General features: G+C 35.9%; 1 protein-coding gene across 3 annotated transcripts in view; it reads right to left on the bottom strand.

Moving 5' to 3' along the window:
* Nucleotides 1–22,198, bottom strand: part of whrna (whirlin a) — a 107,409-nt gene that overhangs the window by 56,587 nt on the left and 28,624 nt on the right. For all 3 annotated transcript variants that reach the window (XM_016286155.1, XM_016286156.1, XM_016286154.1), the window contains exon 3: nt 2,724–2,945. In XM_016286155.1, the coding sequence (XP_016141641.1) occupies nt 2,724–2,945 (222 nt within the window). The remainder of the gene's footprint in view (nt 1–2,723; nt 2,946–22,198) is intronic.

Genomic DNA, 22,198 nt, shown 5'->3' on the forward strand with positions numbered 1-22,198 from the left:
TATAGAACGTTATTGCAATTTAGGGATAACCAAATGCACTGAATTATTTTTACACTAAAAGTGATTTATCTAAGATGATAACTACTATTTTGTCAGGGTGTGTGTGTGTGGTTCAGGTAAACCCAATTTTATGGGGACAAAATGTCCCCACAAACATGGCAATATCTGAAATCATTGTCCATTTTTGGGTCCAATGAGAAATTTTTTTTTTTCGTAAGGGTAGGTTTAGTAGGGTTAGTGTAGGGGGAGACAGTATCAAACCCATTACTCCTATGGAATGTCACCATAATGGTGTGTGTGTGTGTGTGTGCCTACTTACTGTAACCATATTTTGGGGACAAATTGGTACCCAGAAGTAAGCAAAACTTAACAAAATCACCTAAAACCTTCCTTTGAGGGTGTCCTCATTTGTAAAACTGTGTGTTTTGCTATTTGTGAACATACAGCAGGACACAAGAGAGAGGAACTGATCAGAGATGTATCAGAAGAAGGGAGACAGATGGCATCAAATACAGCATTTTACATTACATTATGCCATGTGATACTGTATACAGAAGCATTAATATGGTAAAGAGTGCACATTAACTCACCCTTCATCTGAAAAATTCAGCTAGAATATAGATTCAGTCATACGGCACAGTAAGGACATTTACTGCATTGACAGTAAACTCTGTTCTAGCACAAAACCTTATGGCCATGTCATACCTTCATCACAGATTTTGATAACACACTGGATAAATACTTTTACAAAGATGATTGATTTTATGTGAGATATGCAAGTTAGGTAATGTAAGTGTATTTTCTAACATGACAGTTATTGCCTGTATTACTGTAATTATTTCAGCAACAAAGGTGATTTGAAACATGAATCTTGCATTGTTTGCTCGTGAATTAACTGATTGTTAAAAGTACTAAATTGAAAGAAGATCATGTTGTGTTTTGGTGATTAATTCAAATGTTCTCAATACATATCACAATGATCTTGTGTTTTGAAACAATAATTATGTGGAATGAAAATATGCGCAACTACAATGAAATCATGAGATTAGGATTTGAAAGAATGACTAGTTGGGTTACAAGTGTGATCAGGTTAAAGTTTTGTACTAAGAGTTTTGAAAATGTACACCTTACTTGTGAAAATAGTACCAAACCAATAAAAAAAAAACTGTAATGGACAAATACACTACTATTCAAAAGTTTGGGGTCTGTAAGATTTTTTTTTTTTAAAGAAATAAATGCTTTTATTCATCAAGGCTACATTAAAATAATCAAAAGTAAAAGTAAAGTAAACGTCTGTTATATTTTCATAGACAAATACACTACTATTGACAAGTTTGGGGCCAGTAATTTTTTTAAAAGAAATAAATACTTTTATTCAGCGAGGATGCATTAAATTGATCAAAATCGAAAGACTTTCACATTGTTACAAAAGATGTCTATTTCAAATAAATGTTGTTTATACACACACACACACACACACACACACAAATTAGGAAGTAATAATGAAAAACGTTTCTTGAGCAGCAAATAAGCTGGAGTAAAAATGCTAAAAATTTTGCTTTGCCATCAATAGTTGTCAAATTGATATGTATTTCACAATGTTATATAGCCCTATGAAATATTAAATTTTTCCCCAAATTTCGCTTTATTTTTTTCCAAATTAAATATTTTTCCATGTTTATTTATTTATTTTTAATTTTTTTGGATTAGATTAGACTCTTTTTAAATTGTTAAATTAAATTGTATTAATCAAAAAGCATGTCTAATTAATAAAAGGTTTAACAAAAATTAAATTTTTAAGGCCCTATGAAAAACTTTTTTTTTTACCAAAATCTGTGTTTTCCATTAATTTTCTGGATTCCATTTTAATGGTTTTATTCGATTTTAATAACCAAAAGCATCTCTAAATAATTGATTATATATATATATATATATATATATATATATATATATAATTTTTCAGGTAAATATTCCTTAAAAATAATATTTTTATAATAATTGTATTAGTAGTAGTAGTACTATCATTGCATTAAGTAATATAGCTTATTTCTGTCACAGTTTCTTCAAGTTAAACCAAACTTTTTTTTGTGAAGACCTTTAAATTACTTTATATGATATGACGATAGTTTTCAAAAGAAACAGGAAAATGCTCATGAAGTGACATTCAGGGCAACTCTGGAGATTATGTTCATGTGTTCATGTACTCATATATTGAGGCAGCAGAGGCTGAAATCACCGCGAGTGTCATGCACACTTCAGTATGTGTGTAGTAAACAAAACCACGCGTCTGCGTCATTCATTCATACAGAGACACGCAGAACATGAGGGATTCTTATTTAAATTGTATTTTGCCACTTAATATTCACAGACACTAGTCCATACGACGATTTGATTTAAGTGTACTGACCTACTTTTGATTTATTAATCTAAAATTTGGCAAATTCTGTGACATTCTGTGTTTTAAATTTATTTTTTATGACTGGATTTCGCATTTCCGGATTGTGGAAATCATACGGCCGTAATATTACTTTTTTTTACTCTATTTTTAATCAAATACATGCAGCCTTGGTGAGCATAAGAGACTTCTTTCAAAAACATCTTACCAACCGAGTATTTAAATGGAATTTGGTCATATCCTTATTACATACGCGTCATGTACAGTAAACATATTAAACTAGCTGCTATAATTTAATTCAAGTATACATTTAGATGTAAACTTTCACCTTTTTCTCATCACCATCCTGCAAAAGCTGCATGTGACTGCGGCCCTGACTGTTGGACCTGCGCAGGGTTGCGCTGCGATGCTCCTCCAGCAGGTCAGGGGGTGGGGACACACTGCGCCCCTGCGGATCCACCCAGGTGTAGACATGATTTGTGACATAACCGCCTGGGATCCGTCCCACAGAACGCACTGACATGGAGAGCTTTTTGCTGCCCTTCAACACCTGTTAAAGAGAGACACAGTGATAGGGAGACATAGCGGTACAATCAGTCTGGCGTGTCTGCTAAGCGATAAAAGGCAGAGACAGTTATGGGAATGTCAAGATATTCATGCGAAAATGCTAACATTTCCACTCCATAAGATAAAAAGCTCCATCAACATGCATGCCGTACACAAACAAAGTAGCACACAATGTCAACAAAGCTGGAAACCTGGAAACTGAAGATTAGCTCAAACTCAAGCTACAAGCTCCACAATTTAAAGCAGTTAAACACTTGAAGTTACTAACAAAAAGCTAAATTCATTTAAGCTATCTAAAGAGGCAACATTAAAAAAAAAAATTAATACATAGCTAAATAAATAGAGAAAATACGTAAATAAAAATATTAAATAAATAGAGAAAATAATAAATAATATAATAATAATAAATAAGCAGATAAACAAATAATTTTAAATATAAAAAATATACATATTTTGAAGCTAAATTTTGAATCTATTTAAGTAGGCAATATCTTTAAAATTGTAATTAATAAATAGATAAAATAATTAATAAACAGAAAAATAAATAAGAAGTTACAAATAAATAAATAAAAAGATAAAAATAAATTACTTAACATGTAAAATTTTTATAAATAGACAAATACAATTAAATAAAAAGATTATTATATAAATAAATACAATTAAATAAGCATAAATGAATAAATAAACCATTTAAAATATTTCACATGTATTTAAAAATAAATGGAAAATTGGTCCAAATCAAACAATGAAAATCTTTAAGATTTTTAACACTTGGGGCCAGATTTACTAACAGCCAGCGCAAACCGTCTTTTGGCGTTAAAATAGTACTGTCAAGATTTACTAAAGACGCGAAGTGAAGAATTAGCGCTGAAAAATAACTGACAGAGTTATTTTTGTGCCTGACCTTATTGAATATGCATTTGTAGGAGTTTCCCCTTTCAGACGCAAAATTTAAGGGAGGAGAGTATATTAAAATGAATCACGCAATGCGATTTTCATTTGCACTCATCAAATTACTGGTGTTCTTTAATGTGCGCATTGTCAGTAAATCACACGCAGAAATTTCCCCTCATATCGGCGCTTTTAATGGAATTGCGCTCTTACGCTAATTTGCCCTGTTTAATAAATATATATTTTTATTCATCCCAGTAAATTAAATCTTTTGATTCAGTTCACCAATAACATTCAAATAGGATTCAGATTCACCTAATAATATACACTAAATACAACTCTAAACACTCTAATTAATCAAAAACATAGAAATAACTAGGAGAATTTAACTAAATATTCATATGCATATTCAAATGAGGTGTAGACAATTCTGTGGAAGAATTTAAATTAACTGGTGAATCAATTTATAAGCAGTTTGCTTACATGAATTGTTTAAACAACCCAATTCAATAAAACAGATCCGTTTTTACAAAGCTACACACATTGCTACTGGTTAGAAATAGCCATGTTATTTTGAAAAGAGCTGAACAACTGAAAGATAAAGTTAAGTTAGCTGCGTTGGTCCAACACTTCTAAAACACATGGTCAGATCTGTGCTCAAGAGACATGGAAGTCCCTGTGGTGTTTGCCTCATTGTTCTCTGATGGCCTGCTATGCTCACTATCACTCCACAGATCAAGGGTAGTACTACTGGCACTGCGGGACGCCACAAATTCAGCTGAGTGTGAAATGACACTGTTCTCTCTTCTACAACACACACACATAAACAGATACACTAAGCTGCCATTAAACACACACCTCCCAATGCAACCCCAGAACATATTATTGGCTTGAACTCAGAGAACTTCCTGTTCTCAGGGTGGCTTCACAGCATCTACAGTACTTCCTATGCAGCTCAGACTCCCTCGCAATGCACTTCAGAAACGGTTAGGGAATTTGTGTCTGCAGGCGTGCTCTATTGCGTATCTCTGACCTAGTTCTGCTGAATCTTTATTGAGTTATTTAAGTGGCAAAATACAGTGGTCCAGATTTGAAGTGTAACAAAATAAAACTGCTTATTCGTGAGTCACTCCTTCCATTGAAAATAAACACCAGTGGTGCTTTGTTAATCCCCAAAAATATTTCAAAGCCAAAAGTTTGGATTTATTTAGTAGTTAATCTGGTCCGCATTTGCTTTCGTTTCTTGCGCGGTACGGGATTTGCCTGGGTTGTTTAAGTGGGAGACATGTTGTTTTTTGGGGATAGGGGAATACAGAGAAAAAAATTAATAAAATGCAAACACATTGGAATGAACAGGGAAAAAAGAGAAAGGGAAGGATGAAAGACATAATACAAATTTCTTAAAGGGATAGTTAGGGATAGAAAAATTACATTCTGATGTTTTCGCATCCTTATGTAGTTCCAAACTTGTTTATGTTTTACTGAAAAACTAAATTTTAAATACCTGTACTGGTTGTTCTTTGAAATTATAATAAATGCAGACTAACACTTGACATGAAATAAAAATTACCACACAAGTATCAAAACAGTAGTCCATATAATATTATACCACCAGTGCGATTTTTTTATGTTTTTAAAAGTCTCTTATGCTCACTATAAGGCTGCATTTATTTTAATTAAAATACAGTAAAACAGTAATATTGTGAAATATTATTATTACAATTTAAAAAACAACTGTTTTCTGTTTTAATATGTTTTAAAATGCAAAGCTGAATTTTCAGTAGCCATTAGGCTACTTCAGTTTTGAGTGTCACATGATCCTTCAGAAATAATTTTAAAGGGGTCATATGATGCGATTTCAAGTTTTCCTTTCTCTTTGGAGTGTTACAAGCTGATTGTGCATAGATAAGATCCCTGAAGTTCTACTGATTTGGTGCAATTCTTTGATAACTAGAAAGTTCAAAAGAAGCATTTATTTTAAATTCATTTTAAATCAATATAAAAGTCTTTGCTGTCACTTTTGATCAATTTATTGTGTTCTTGCTGTATAAAAGTATTAATGTCTTTAAAAAATGACTGCACCCAGCCTTTTGAATGGTAGTGTTTATTATTAAATATTATAATATATTTAGATGCTTTTATGATTCTTTTGTTTCTATCTTGAAGCTTGGAAGTCCCATTCACTGTAATTGCATGGAAAAAAACAACTAGTACATTCTTCAAAATTCTTCCTTTTACATTCCACAGAAGAAATAAAGTCATACGATTTTGAAACAACATGAGGGTGAGTAAATTATATTCCTTTTTCAGTGAACTACTGCTTTAAGTGACTAGAGGAGAAGATAAAAAACAGCTTTGTCCCTGCTGTGAATACTAACAAATAAAAGAGCGCCTGGCAGCGAGATTCTTAATGCACCATCGCTGCTCTAAAGTGCTGACTGTGACACTGTCTGATGGAGTGTGTCAACAAATGAGTGGAGTAACCGAATATTGTTGGATGAGAGTGAGAGAGAGAGAGAGAAAGAGAGAGAGATGGAGATGGAGGGATGGAGAAGGAGAGAAAGCAGGCAGCTTATCAAATGCCTCCTGCATATGATATGCCACAATGTCACCTTAGGAAAGCCAATAACGCCAATAATGTGGGAAAATGCATTAATAGCCCCAAGCAAGAACGGAAGGACATAATGGAAGAAAGTTTCATGCCGCCGAGAAAGAAGGGAAATGTTGGGTTTAGCTCATCCAGTAGGGCTGGGCGGTATATCGAGTTTGTACGATATATCGATATTTTCTTTATAAGCGATCGTTTCGCATAAGCGGCTCAGCCCGTCATATGCTCTGACAGAAAAGCTGTGTGTGCCGCTGACAGTGACACTAGGCTACTCGCGCTGTTTAATGTGTTGGAGATGTGCAGTTTTCCTGAATGCATAACTTACATTTCACAGGTATATTCTCCAACTGTAAATGTTAGAAAGCCATGTAAATAATTACATTTTTCTGTCAGAAGTGCATGAGCCTTCTGCTTTGGGATTCTTCGCTAAACTTCAGTGAACGAGCGCCGACACAACTCTGTGCTTTTGGTCTCATTTATTTTCATTGTTAGTTTAGTGAATTTAACTTCCGCTTTAAAAGCCTTACTTTTGTTTTTAGATTGCAATGTTAAAATGTTAGAATGAAATGTGATTTTAACCCTTTTTTGCACATAATAAAGGCTTACATGGTTACATTCACTTTATTTGTTTTCATAGACTTTAATATGTATTGTTTTGTTGGACACGGGCCAAAAAATACAGAGATATGAATTTTTGCCCATATCGCCCAGTATCATTCAGACAACTTAAACTCAACATAAAACATTTGCACCCATTTTACTTCCATAAATGTGACGTTACAGAGGTGGAGCAACACTGTAAGACTAGGAATGCACATTAGGGAAGAAAAATTTTGATTTCATGTTGACTTTAAAGGCCATGAACACTTAAAGCTAATTGCTCCAAGTCATTCCAGATCTGAGCCTGATGGCCTTAACAATTCACATGAACACCAGCACACACAAACACACATACAGACTGAGCTGCCAGGCATTCTGTTTATTTACTGCCATTTCCAATGGGACCGATAAAGCATCCGAGGGCAGAATGAGAAATCAAGTCGTAAATGCCGAATGTTTGAGCATGTGATGCTCGTGTGCAATGACCAGCTGGCACAGATACTGAAGCAAACAGAAAATGCATACATAGACAATCTGTGATTGTTGCTTTGAATTAGCATAACAAAAAGGGGCCAATTAGATGATCACAAAGGGTAATTGGGTCTGGTTAGCAGTGCCATGTGCTCAGAATGCGTTTATGAGATTACACAGACGAGCTAAGAAGGGTGCAGGAGACATTTGCATGTGATTGAGCGATTCTGGATGAAAACCAGGAGGATAATGAATATAAAATATTTAAGAATCAATGTAGGACCATTAGATGGATAGGAGGCAGTGCTCACATATAATGCTTTTTGCTTATATCATCCCAACAGATATACAGTTCATTCATGTAGTACTGAGTTATGATCTTTGAACACCATAATACAGTGAAAAAGTAATATTGTGAAATATTTCAATTTAAAATAACTGTTTTCTATTTTAGTATAGGCTATTTTAAAATGTGATTAACTCCTGTGATGGCAAAGCCAAATTTTCAGCAGCCATTTCTCCTCAGTGTCACATGATCCATCAGAAATCATTCTTAATATGTTGATTTGGTGTTTAAAAAACATTTCATATCAATGGTGAAAATGTTATGCAAACCCTGATATATACAGTACCTTTCCTTTTTTTTGAGCATTTAATACTTTTATTTAGCAAGGATGAAAACTATTAATTTCTCAAAAAAAGAAAAGAAAGGTACTGTATCTTTGTATCAAAGATTCATCTGAACTGTCAGATGTTTCTCCTAAAACTCTTTACAAAAAAAGTAGATCCATATAAGACTAAAACAGCTATAAAACTAATAGGAATAACATAGCTGAGAACAGTTGGTCTCAGAAGAATCTGATGAGAAAAGTCTGAGTTCAAATTGAAATCTGTAACTTTTGATTGCAGACTTGGCACATTTGAGATTACTAGGATGGTTCTAAAGAAGAAGCAAGTCTTTCCATTAAAAGATTCCATTAGATCTCGATTTAATCTCCTTATCAAAAGTTTCACACTATGCAGATCCCAGGATTAACCTTTTTTTAACCCAGAGTTAAGGCCAGTTTCAACCCTGGGTTAGCGTTGGCGCCAGCAATGGATAATGAATGATAAACTAAACACAGCCTCATTAGATACTCAAGCACTTTGTACAGCCGCATAAACATCCGCATTGTGGTGTCTAAGTGGAAGCCATTAAAAAAATTATGACAACCATATTAACTGTAGCATCTAAACCAGGCAGCATGCTTGCTGTAAGGTGTACTCTAGGCTAATGTTTTGAGCCTTGTAAATAGGTAACTAAGCTGGGGAAAGGAAAATTTAAAATTAACAAGTTACAATATTGTGATTCAAAACTCATTTTAACTGTATTGCAATGTAACGGATTACAATACAACATTTCAAGTAAAAATAATGCACCAAGTAACTTTAAAGGTGCCATAGAATGCATTGATCTACATAGAAGGCATGTGGCATAGTTAAGGGCAAAAAATATCCAGAAACGGTTTTACAACCCCAAGATTTGTCCCTATAATGAAATGGTCTGTTTTTACGTTATTTGGAAGGGTCATGAATAATAATGTTGAGCTCTGCTCTGATTGGCTGTTTCACAATGTGGCTCATTTCAGTATCTCACACAGCAGGAAGGAAACAGGGAAAATATGCTGCTTTCTGATGCACGATGGCTTTTTACTTTCACTTTCAAGATTTGCTATCGCACGTGATCTGTGTAAACTACAGCGGCAGTACTTCCCACACATTTTACAAGATCAGATGCTTGTCAGTGGTGCTCAGGATCTGTAAATCATTCGCCATCATCCTCAGTCATCTCTCCTTACTCTGTTTACGTGGTAAGTGAAATCTTATGTACTATAATTTAACAGGCTACCACTGGCAAGCAGCTAACCATGTCCCTTTAGTGGCTCGTTATTTGTTTTCCGTGCCTTTCTGAATACAGACACCAACCCATCCCTGCACATCACATCCCCTGCACAGCCTGGAACATAACATTTATTTCCATGATCTGCCATTTTCACTATTATCCTCACTTGTTTCTTCACAATACCTGCAGAACTTCTGATGATTCAGCTGTGCAGGTTTGGCTGGCGGCTGGCATAGAACATGGGTGGGTATATGCAAATGTTGGGGGCGTAACTATTAAAACTATTAGTGATCCCGACTGTAACGCCACAGTCAGTGTTATGTTCTGATTCGCCTATTTCTCAGTGGTCTTTTGCATGCACAAGATTTACATAAGAAGGAGGAAACAATAGTGTTTGAGGCTCACGGTACGTCATTTCCATGTACAGAACTGTTATTATTCAACTATGCCAAGGTAAATACAGTTTTCCATTCTATGGCACCTTTAAAGCACTATGCTCGATTTCCAGGAACAGGATTTTATTTTTTTTTGCTTTAAAAAGTGTTCATTCCCACCAATACAGTTAACATGCTATGACAAGCAGGCTGACCATCCACCTGTGACTACCATGAATCATGCATTCCCCTTAGGCATTACTGCATAAGCAAAATCTCATCTGCCAAAGCAATAACAAAACAATTTCTCATTTATTCCTTATAATGAGAGACCAGGCACAACAAAGTGCAGTTTTAACAATAGTTCCTCACTAAAGGATAATGAATTATGCTCAAAGTTAAGTGGTAAAATGGCAGAATTTGTCAGAAATGTCATCTGGAGAACAACGTGTGTTGCTGACAGTGAGGTCTGATATAGTTTGACAGCTCTGGACAGCACTGACATCTTTCAACAGTTCTGTCCAGAGCTGTGGCATCTTATGCTGGACAGATCGATCGGACTACGCCGAGCTGCTACAGCAAACATTTCTCGCTCTAAGTATCCTTCTTTCCATCTATCACCCTTCCCTGCTTTCCAACTTCTTGTATCATCTCTCATTCTTATTTATGAGTTATTTAGCAGGGGTCGCCAGCACATGAGATGACAAGCAGGATAGAAAAGAGAGGAGTGAGAAAAGAGAGCGCTTGACTTAAGGGCAGGTTTTGTGCTTGAATCAGGGGGAAGATTAAGGGAGATTTTTCACTCTTTGACTGAAACATGAGAGAATGGTTTAACAGGTTTTGCAAACAACAAAAACAGACAAAGCATGGTGGGACATACAAATATAGCACCGACAAACAACAGTATCATCTCTCCGGGCTTGTTGAAGACGTCTATGTCAGGGAGAATTGTTTCAGCTAAATCAAAGCTGACAGGAGACAGGATAAACATACTAATGCTCTCCTCAAAATGCAAAAACAGCTCGAATCAGACTCTCAAATGTATGCAAATACCGTATGAAGCCTGCCAAAGCACAACACTGCAAAAAATCCATTACTTAATCAGTATTTTTGATTCGTTTTGCATTGAAAACCATCTAAACATCCTTAAAACAAGATCAATTTACTGGCGAAGCAAAATTGCAAAAGATATTAAGACTTTACAAACCTGATGAGAAATAAGATTTGAATGAGATTAGAGAATTAGTTTATATGTTGAAGAACCATGCTGTATGTTACTGTTGCATCATCTCCTATAATCAGCTTCACCCAGACACTACCAGTGCTGTCACGCTAAAGGAGATATGCTTTTCCCAAACGGGCCGTAGCATAGATACTTGGTTCTACATGTCAGAGCAAATGCTTTTAGAGACGCACAAACCAATGCATTCACAAGCATACAGCCTCACAGCAAAGAAAACATAAACGTATGACCTTTATATGACCGATAAAAGCACTCAGAACAGCATAAATTCACATGAACATTTATATTGTGTGAGATACACAATCTTTTTTCCACTAGCTCAGTGTGAGAGATTGAAAATGCATAACAAGAAAAGACTGTAATTACAACAGGGGGATGTAGTCCTGTTGGGCAAACTCAAATAAGATTTCTTCTGTGAGAACTTATTATTGTGTTGGCAAACGGTGCCACCGGCAGCGCTCGCCAGTGCTGTATTATGTACATTTGGTTATGGAATGATATCTGATTTTCTCTCTGCCTGGAAGTGAGGGAAAGATGAAGAAATTGAGAATGATACATTGAGAAAAAGGAAAAAATATCTACTATTCGTGTCCATGACTTGCTGTTCTACATTTGCTCCCGGATCTCCCGGTGTGTATTTGTGACTCTACACACCGTGTGACTCTCTGTGGTCATTAAAAAAAAAATCCCATGGCACTTCTCGTAAAGAGTAGGGGTGTAACCCCGGTGTCCTTGCCAAATTGCCCCCCTGGCCTTTGTCAATCATGGCCTCCTAATAATCCCCAACCACTTGATTGGCTCTATGACTTTCTCTCCTCTCCACCTGTAGCTGGTGTGTGGTGAGCGCACTGGCGCCGTTGTGCTGTGGCTGCCGTCGCATCATCCAAGTGGATGCTGCACACTGGTGGTGGTTGAGGAGAGACCCCCCCCCCACATGATTGTAAAACGCTTTGGGTGTACAACAATACACAATAAAAAGCTATATAAATGCATCATTCATTCATTCATATTTGCTTCCGAGGTGAAAGGTGGCAGAAAAATATCAGAATTTTAATTTTTATGTGATTTATTCCTGTGAAGTCTGTAATTTCTACATTCACTGCAGAAGATCCATTGGTGAGCAAGTGATGTAATGCTAAATTCCCCCAAATCTGTTCTGATGAAGAAACACACACATCTACATCCTGGATGGCCTGAGGGTAAGTACATTTTTAGCAAATATAAATTTTCGGGTGAACTATAACTTTAAAAGCTAAATGTTCTTAAAGAGTCCCACTCTTTTTAACATATACTTGAATTTTACAGTCATTTGTGATTTACTGGACAGGAATTAAAAAAAAAAAAATTTTATTCACATTTTCAACAAGATAAAAAACTGAATTAATAAGATTTTATTATTTTATTTAAATTTTTACATAGATTTTATACATTACTTAAATCACACTTTTAAAATCATGCTACCTCATATGTGACCCTGGACCACAAAACCAGTCAGAAGGGTCAATTTTTTTAAAATTGAGATTTACATTGATGTATAAATAAGCTTTCCATCGATGTATGGTTTGCTAGGATAGGACAATATTTGGCTGATACACAACTATTTGAAAATCTGCAATCTCAAAAAATCTAAATATTGAGAAAATAACCTTCAAAGTTGTCCAAATGAAGTTCTTAGCAATGCATATAACTAATCAAAAATTACGTTTTAATATATTTACGGGAGGAAATTTACAAAATATCTTCTTGGAACATGATCTTTACTTAAAATCGTAATGATTTTTGGCATAAAAGAAAAATCGCTAATTTTGACTCATACAATGTATTGTTGGCTATTGCTACAAATATGCAACTTATGACTGGTTTTGTGGTCCTGGGTCACATATATCCAGGTTTTCCAAGGATGTGGGAACTCTGGTTCTTCAATGAAAAATAATAACAAAAAATTAAATAAATAAAAAATAAATCATTAAGTCATCTTTAAAGTTTTCTGAGGCCCCCTAATGGGCCCTGACCCTCTGGCTGAGAACCACTGGTGAGAAGACTATAAGAAAGCCATTTGTAGGTTGATTTCCCTAAAAAGTGTAAATACTGTGAGTCTGTGTTGCTATCAATAAGAATTTCAACCAGGCCAACACAACAACAATGGCTCAACCAATGGTGTGAATTTGGGGCAGGACAGTGTTTAATCATTATCATTTTATATTCAATCTCACAAAAATGTAGCTCACAATAGAAGATACCTCTTTTCAGTCTGCAACAGCCATGACAGCTTTCCACAGTTCAGTTCACCTCTCTGTTCCCCAGCTCTCGCTGCACAGGTTACCTCAGTTCATTATTTGTGCTCTGCTTGTGCTGGCAAGATAGAGAGTGACATTGGGACCATACTGCGAGTGTGTGTGAATGGCTGGGAAAAGCTGTTGACCCTGGGCTCAAAACCATCCATCTCCTCTGCTGGGACTGGAGAGCGAGCACAGAGGCATGGAACTCTTTCTTTATTCTGAAAAAAAGTGCAGTTAATCACTCGTCCTCGTAATAAGATGAGGAGAAGACGAGAAGAAAGCAGAAAAGCACTGATTTGGATAACACTTAAATCAAAGAAATAGCACGAATCAGGACGAGTGTTTATCATTGCTTGCAACCCCCTGCCAAACACTGCAGCAAGTTCAAAATTAGCTTCTCAAGGCCCCAAACTGGAGTTTTAACCCTTTAACTGGCCTCACAAGCATGTGATAGAGCACGTTTTAAGTCACAATGCATGTTATATAAAACTGCTATATACAGGGCCGGATTTACGCATAGGCATTCTAGGCACGTACCTATGCTCGCTCGCCCGGGGGGGCCCAAGCACAATGAGGAGATATATATAATATTTTGTTATACTATGGGCTATCTACAACAATAAAAGGACCAAAACCTCAGAAGACATTGAGCAAATTAATATAACAAACAATAGGGTAAAAAATGACAAACTATGTCCATGTCTTCCACCTTTTTTATATATGGAAATCACGCTTTCTCAGGTTCTCTCTCACAGACGCACACACACGCGCACACACGCGGACAGAAAGTTGACATCAATGCCGCCCGGCGAATTTATCAATAAAATAGTTTCGCAGCTGAAAAACTACATTACATTTCTCAGTAGGGAGGTTCTTGAAGCAGTTTAACCTAAAGATTCACTATTAGTAGACGCTGCTGCTTAACACTCGAGTCACACACGCTTAATATCTTTCTCTCTCTCTCACAAACAAATTAAGAACTACATTCGAGTCGATTTTTATTGACTGAACGCAAGCGCTTATTGCGATAGAAAACACTGTAACGTTTCCCCTGATTAAGAAATATTTTTGTTTGCTTGGGTGGTAATATTAGGCCTATTATATTAATAGGGAAGGGGGGCCCAAAAATGTCACGAAAAGAGGTAAATCCGGCCCTGGCTGTATATATAAACTATAGTAAAGTTTGAAGAACAAAGCAAAAGTTAATAAAGTAACATACTTTTGTCCGTCAACTTCTCAATCTTTCTCTTTTCTTATATTTCTTGAATTGTGATGCTATTCTTCAATGCGTTGAATTGCGATCTGATTTTCAGCATCCTCTAAGGGAGGCGTATGAATTCAGAGTGTGTTTTTATGTGTTTGTGTATCAGGAGAAAGATGAAGTGTTGCCTCTGGAACTACACTGCCACAGGCTGCTTTCTCTGGTATGTTCAGTGGTCACCTGTGCATAAAATTAACTCCACCACCTGGGTCACCGCCAAAGGGGATGCTTACCTACAAAACACACACACATAAACTAACATGACCCGACACAATGATTCAATCAGTGGCCAGTGGTGCCAGCCATGTAATCGCAGAGTACTTAATGTTGGTTGTTTTATCAAACATCAAAGTCTCATTCAGAATGTGAAACAAGACTGGATTTCAAATGCAAATGCAATCAAGTTCAGTCACAGGCTTGCTTGATTTAAAAACCTGTATGTTTTGTATTAGTAGAATATGTATGTATCATCAAGCTATGTTTACCACAGACCTTTAGTCATAAATTGAAAAAAAAAACATTGTAAAACTCCATAGGAATATCTAGAGGAAACCCATAGCAAACTAGTTTAACATTTAAACATTTAAATAACAAAATTAAGTTACAGCAGAAGTTTTATCACTGCGTGATTCTTTATAGATGCTCTTAAAAGCATGAAACAGGCTTGTGTGCGGCTTGAGTAGTAAAATAATAAATAGACACCTTTGTCCAGAAATTATGGACCTTCTCAATTAAATTATATTTTTGAATCATAAAAAAAATCAAACATGAAAAAAAAACATCATTACGCATTGTCTTACCCTATGAGAGAAGCCAGGCGAATTGTGGTTTTCTTGGATATCTACATGGGTCCATTATGGTGGACAATAACAGACTTTATTTAAAAAAAAACATCCCTATTAAAGTAGCTTTTTCCAGCAACTTCCAAGAAAAGACCACGGTTCATTCCAGGAGGTGCATATGTTGAATCCAGCAGCGTTGACTTCTGAGAAACCCTTATTTCATTTTTAAGCACACAGTGCTTTGTGGGACACGTTTATGTGAGAAATCAGGCTGTAATTGTGTTTCTAGCCCTGATTTCTGTCTCCTGGAGTGTTATTTCCTTTTCTGCGGAATCAGCCAGTTAGGTTGAGCACATAAAGATGGGCTGACTGTCCGGATCACTTCATTAGTGGCTTGTCAGTGTCACTTGTGGCCTTTTCAACCGGGTCCAATTATGGTCCACCCACCGGCTCGAGAGAGGAAGGAGCAGACATGCTTGAGTCATGCGCGGCCGCGTTAGCACAGGGAATCAAATCACATACGGCAAACGGCAGCCAAATTTAATTATACAAGAGATAATCTGCTAGATACCGGCCCGCCGTTCAGACACACTTCGATACGTATGTCGACCTACAGGTGCAGACAGGATGCAAAAATCCTCATGCAAAAAATGAAAACTGAAGAGGACTAATTCAACTGTGTAAGAGGAAATTTTGTCAAGTTTAATTGACATACATACATTCTTAATCTGTAGTTTTGTCTTGTTTTCAAGTAAAATCCTTATCGTTAAAACATGATAAGATGTACAAGATATTATTGCTTTCAGAAATAAAAAATTATTAATTAATTAAATCACTACTTGTATTCAACGCGGGTGCATTAAATTGATCAAATAAAAGACATTTATAATGTCAGTAAATGACATTTATGATTATTGTTGTATTGATAATAATAATAAAATAAGAAGAATATTTTTATTTTAGTTTTTTTTTAAAATTTAATTATGTTTTTTCTGAACTTTCTATACATGAAAGAATCCTGAAAAAAGTTTTTATGGGTAAAAAATATTTTTCAACATTGATAAGAAATGTTTCTTGAACAGCAAAATAGCATATTAGACACTGAAGAGTGCAGTAATGGCTGCTGAAAATTCAGCTTTGCCATTACAAGAATAAACAAATAAAAGATTACATAATACATTATTTACAGTTTATATATTTTTTTTTACCTGATGAAATATTAATTTAATTATAAGTAATTTAGATTACATTACATTATACACATGCCTTCATTTTGTAAAATACAGCAGTATGTGGGAGTAAGAGTTGTTTATTTGTTGTTCTCAATAGAACTAGAATCCTATGGAACACACACTCTTAAAACATACTAAGAGACATCGGCTAGATAATAGGAAAGGGGAAGTGAAATATCTTCCACATGGTCTAGCTAACTCTGCAATCTCACCCGGCAACACAAACCAAAGCAAAAATATTTCCAAAACAGCTGTGGGCTCATCTCTGACCGACGACCGATCAATTTCCTTCACATCAAGCTCCTCGCAAAGATGAAATAGAAAATGAGTTAGAAAGAGAAAAACAAAGAGAAAAAAGGGAAAGAGATGGACTAGCTCTTCAATTACATGCTCCCTTCCCTAGTGGTGCTTTAATTTTGTGTTCAATCCAGTGGCGTTTCACCGCACGTCTCATTGGGTCTGTCTGGGTGATAAGACAGAGTCCCGCTTATCAATTCAGCCATCACCACACACACACACACACACACACACACACACACACACATCAGCCTCATCCAATAAACCTCACTGATTTCACTGCCAAGAGCTTAAGCTCTCCGCAAACAAAGATACGGTGGGGTTTACTGGATAATTTCCACTCTCCGCTTACTCTCTAACTCTCTGCTTACCTTATCTTAACCCTCACCCTCAGGGTTGTGACTAGTACTCAACAAACTGGTAAACACTGTACAGAAGGCTATAGTGGGTTTATATTTGGTCAACAGATGTTAAATTAATGAAAGACTGCACTAGGCTAATCTAGAAACAAAATGATGAGGACACGGACCACGTGTAGAAAAATAAAAAGGATACATTTCAAAGCTCAATACGGCAGCTGCAAGAAAGGGAATTCAGCCTTACAGTTAAGAGAGCCAATTAACTTTTATTCTAGACTATACACCAGCTGGACCAGCATGAAAAAAGCATATTTTTAAAAGTCATTTAAACCCCATTAAGCTAAATTTATTATACCATTTTCAACAGATTTTGGACAATTTCTTATTCAAGTAGATAGGGACTTAGACTTTTGATTCCATTCACCAAAAGAACTAATTCAGATTAGTTGAATTTATACAAGGAAAACAAATAGATTGTGCTAAATATCAGCATTTAGCAGAGCAGTATAATTTTGCTTAGGCTGAACACACTTGAATATGAACTGCACTAAATATGGATATAGTTAAAATAAAAAAATAAAGATAGTTCATGAAAGTGTGTGCGTGGCAACAATCCACTGGGCTTTAATGCTGCATGTGCAACATAATGTGACATTAAAAATAGCAATGTAGCTTTATTATGGTACTGTAGCTGGGTCATTCAGTGTTAACTTTTTTTTTACGGTGAAAGAAAAACAAATGAAAAAAGATCTAACAATTGGCCGTTCGCAAAGAGCTTGATTGACAGGCGATCTGGCCAATCAGAACGTGGATATTATGTGCCGCCAAACTATGGCACCATGTGCTTTTTAAAACCATTTTCATAGGTTTCACGTTATATTTTTGGCTCTGAAAATATGTATGTGCGCATGCCCAGTAGCCGCAGCTGTATCCCTTCTAGCCTGAACCACAAATCAGACAGCAGAGTAACTGTTAGATTAACTTCGGTAGACTTAAACTTAAAAAATGGTGTGTTCCACGGTTGAAATAAAACACTTTCTGATGTTTATTCATGTTAATTTCGTGCTTTATGTAAATATGAAAAGACGATCAGTTCATGTGTTCGAACTGAGGCAATACAGTGATCTGTCACGACACATTAAAGAGCCACAAAACGGTATTTATTGTTTGAATTTCTTTAAAAATGACTACATTTGAAAGCTAAGAGTCCTGAGACCTTGTTTCATATCAGAAGTAACCTGCTCTGTCTTCTCTGTCAGTGTGTTGTCAGTTTCCTCTTTGCTCCGTGATGTAATTTTCACTGCGTGAGAACATGATGTGTAGCGTGAGAGGGGCATTGTTTGTCGGGGATAGCAACAGTAAGGAGGGCGGGTCTTTGCGAATGGCCAATTTACTAATAGAGCCAAATTGAGATCTCCATGTCTCTGGAATAGAATCATAAAAGGCCTTAAAAATGAAGATGCTAAAATAAAAGTTTGTGAAGAACTCAGATATTAACATAATCTTTAATACTTCTTGAGTTACTGTGATTTTTGAATGGTCACTTTTGGCATAGAATACAACAAAAATTGCTAAAGTCAACTGATTTTACGAACAGACCCGCTCGTAATCTCGTAAAAATAAAATAATTATGTTGTCAAAAGTTTTTTTTTTTATAAAGTTTTCTAAAGTTAATTTGACTCCAAATCTTTTTGGAATTTTTTTTTTGAGTTTTGACCCCCTCTACAAAATAATGGATTACCATCCAATAAACCTCACTGATTTCACTGCCAAGAGCTTAAGCTCTCCGCAAACAAAGATACGGTGGGGTTTACTGGATAATTTCCACTCTCCGCTTACTCTCTAACTCTCTGCTTACCTTATCTTAACCCTCACCCTCAGGGTTGTGACTAGTACTCAACAAACTGGTAAACACTGTACAGAAGGCTATAGTGGGTTTATATTTGGTCAACAGATGTTAAATTAATGAAAGACTGCACTAGGCTAATCTAGAAACAAAATGATGAGGACACGGACCACGTGTAGAAAAATAAAAAGGATACATTTCAAAGCTCAATACGGCAGCTGCAAGAAAGGGAATTCAGCCTTACAGTTAAGAGAGGCAATTAACTTTTATTCTAGACTATACACCAGCTGGACCAGCATGAAAAAAGCATATTTTTAAAAGTCATTTAAACCCCATTAAGCTAAATTTATTATACCATTTTCAACAGATTTTGGACAATTTCTTATTCAAGTAGATAGGGACTTAGACTTTTGATTCCATTCACCAAAAGAACTAATTCAGATTAGTTGAATTTATACAAGGAAAACAAATAGATTGTGCTAAATATCAGCATTTAGCAGAGCAGTATAATTTTGCTTAGGCTGAACACACTTGAATATGAACTGCACTAAATATGGATATAGTTAAAATAAAAAAATAAAGATAGTTCATGAAAGTGTGTGCGTGGCAACAATCCACTGGGCTTTAATGCTGCATGTGCAACATAATGTGACATTAAAAATAGCAATGTAGCTTTATTATGGTACTGTAGCTGGGTCATTCAGTGTTAACTTTTTTTTTACGGTGAAAGAAAAACAAATGAAAAAAGATCTAACAATTGGCCGTTCGCAAAGAGCTTGATTGACAGGCGATCTGGCCAATCAGAACGTGGATATTATGTGCCGCCAAACTATGGCACCATGTGCTTTTTAAAACCATTTTCATAGGTTTCACGTTATATTTTTGGCTCTGAAAATATGTATGTGCGCATGCCCAGTAGCCGCAGCTGTATCCCTTCTAGCCTGAACCACAAATCAGACAGCAGAGTAACTGTTAGATTAACTTCGGTAGACTTAAACTTAAAAAATGGTGTGTTCCACGGTTGAAATAAAACACTTTCTGATGTTTATTCATGTTAATTTCGTGCTTTATGTAAATATGAAAAGACGATCAGTTCATGTGTTCGAACTGAGGCAATACAGTGATCTGTCACGACACATTAAAGAGCCACAAAACGGTATTTATTGTTTGAATTTCTTTAAAAATGACTACATTTGAAAGCTAAGAGTCCTGAGACCTTGTTTCATATCAGAAGTAACCTGCTCTGTCTTCTCTGTCAGTGTGTTGTCAGTTTCCTCTTTGCTCCGAGATGTAATTTTCACTGCGTGAGAACATGATGTGTAGCGTGAGAGGGGCATTGTTTGTCGGGGATAGCAACAGTAAGGAGGGCGGGTCTTTGCGAATGGCCAATTTACTAATAGAGCCAAATTGAGATCTCCATGTCTCTGGAATAGAATCATAAAAGGCCTTAAAAATGAAGATGCTAAAATAAAAGTTTGTGAAGAACTCAGATATTAACATAATCTTTAATACTTCTTGAGTTACTGTGATTTTTGAATGGTCACTTTTGGCATAGAATACAACAAAAATTGCTAAAGTCAACTGATTTTACGAACAGACCCGCTCGTAATCTCGTAAAAATAAAATAATTATGTTGTCAAAAGTTTTTTTTTTTCTAAAGTTTTCTAAAGTTAATTTGACTCCAAATCTTTTTGGAATTTTTTTTTTGAGTTTTGACCCCCTCTACAAAATAATGGATTACTTGGTAATTATTCACACATGGCATTTAATATGTTGGCTTTCATCACCATTTATGCATATCTTTCTTCAGAATTAAAATATTAACAAATTCAAAAATTTTAGACAAGGAAGTTTCTGAAATATGGTTGATATGACATGGAATGACCCAGCTTGATTTTCCAGGAACTCCATATTATAAAACAGCTGAGCTACTGCTACTGTCACGCTACTGAAAAAACCATAGTCACAGTAACTTATTTTCTTTACAACTTTTAGTTAGTTGTTCCCCAGCACTGGTGCACATAAATGCACAGTCCAATCAAAATGATCCATATGAAAGGAAATGCATATCATGACAGTGAAACTACTTTTTCTTTTGCACAAAGCAAATCCAATGCCTCTTGGATGGAGAGAAGACAGCAGAGTTCTGAAGGATTTTCATCACAGTAACCCAGTGTGAAGGCTTACCGTCCAGAGAACGAAAGGTTCTGGCTTTTGAGCAGAGTGAAGAATGATCTGAAAGCATATTCATTCTCTCAAAATTATTCGGCAGAGAAAAGGCCAATTTCCCAAGGTTAATTCAAATGTATTGGAACAGTGTACACCTTAAATAGTTTCAGTCCGTAGGTATCGTTTCCTTTAACAATACAGCATTCCAGGAGTGTGTGTGTGTATAGTCCAGGTTTTGCCAACATTGTGGGGACCAAATGGCCCCATAAGTGTGAATATGCATTGTGGGGACCAACCAGAAGCAATTTGCCTGTTCACACTAAAGCAACATATTTAATGTTCAATAAACAGCTGTGCGGAGGTGGACCAATGAGATTTTACAGTGGGCGGGACTAAATAGCACAACGATACAGAAACAACCTTTTTCATGCCTGGTTAGGAGGACATGTTTAGGGGTATTTTTAGCAGATAAAAAGTGTAATTAACTCAATATATAAACAATAGAAGTCAATTGAAAATCTCCAGCATGAAAAGTTGGTCACATGGCAGTTAAATGACCGATTGCATTGTGGGAAAGCACTCTCATGAAAAACACAGCTCTCCTCAGAAGCACACAATATTATAGCTGCAGAAAAGCAGTCACTGGCCTCTACAACAAAATTAATCAATATCCATTTAGGGGCCATTTTTTAGTTGTTGTTTCGTCTACGCTAATGCAAGCCACTTTCTAAGGCAGAAAGCCGGGTCAATATTTCCAACCCCACATTTTCACTCGTCCAAGAAAAATAGCAGGAAATTCACTGCAAAGGCCGATTTCCTAATTCCTAATTACAAATACTAAATCCACAAACACACCAGCATTGATTAACATCATATCAGCCAACTGCACCTAAAAGTGACAAGACAGGCCACGCATACAGCCAATGAGTTTTCTTGTTCCTT

Source organism: Sinocyclocheilus grahami, unplaced genomic scaffold, assembly GCF_001515645.1.
Source record: "Sinocyclocheilus grahami isolate Dianchi unplaced genomic scaffold, SAMN03320097.WGS_v1.1 scaffold207.1, whole genome shotgun sequence".
In the NCBI taxonomy this organism is placed as follows: domain Eukaryota; kingdom Metazoa; phylum Chordata; class Actinopteri; order Cypriniformes; family Cyprinidae; genus Sinocyclocheilus; species Sinocyclocheilus grahami.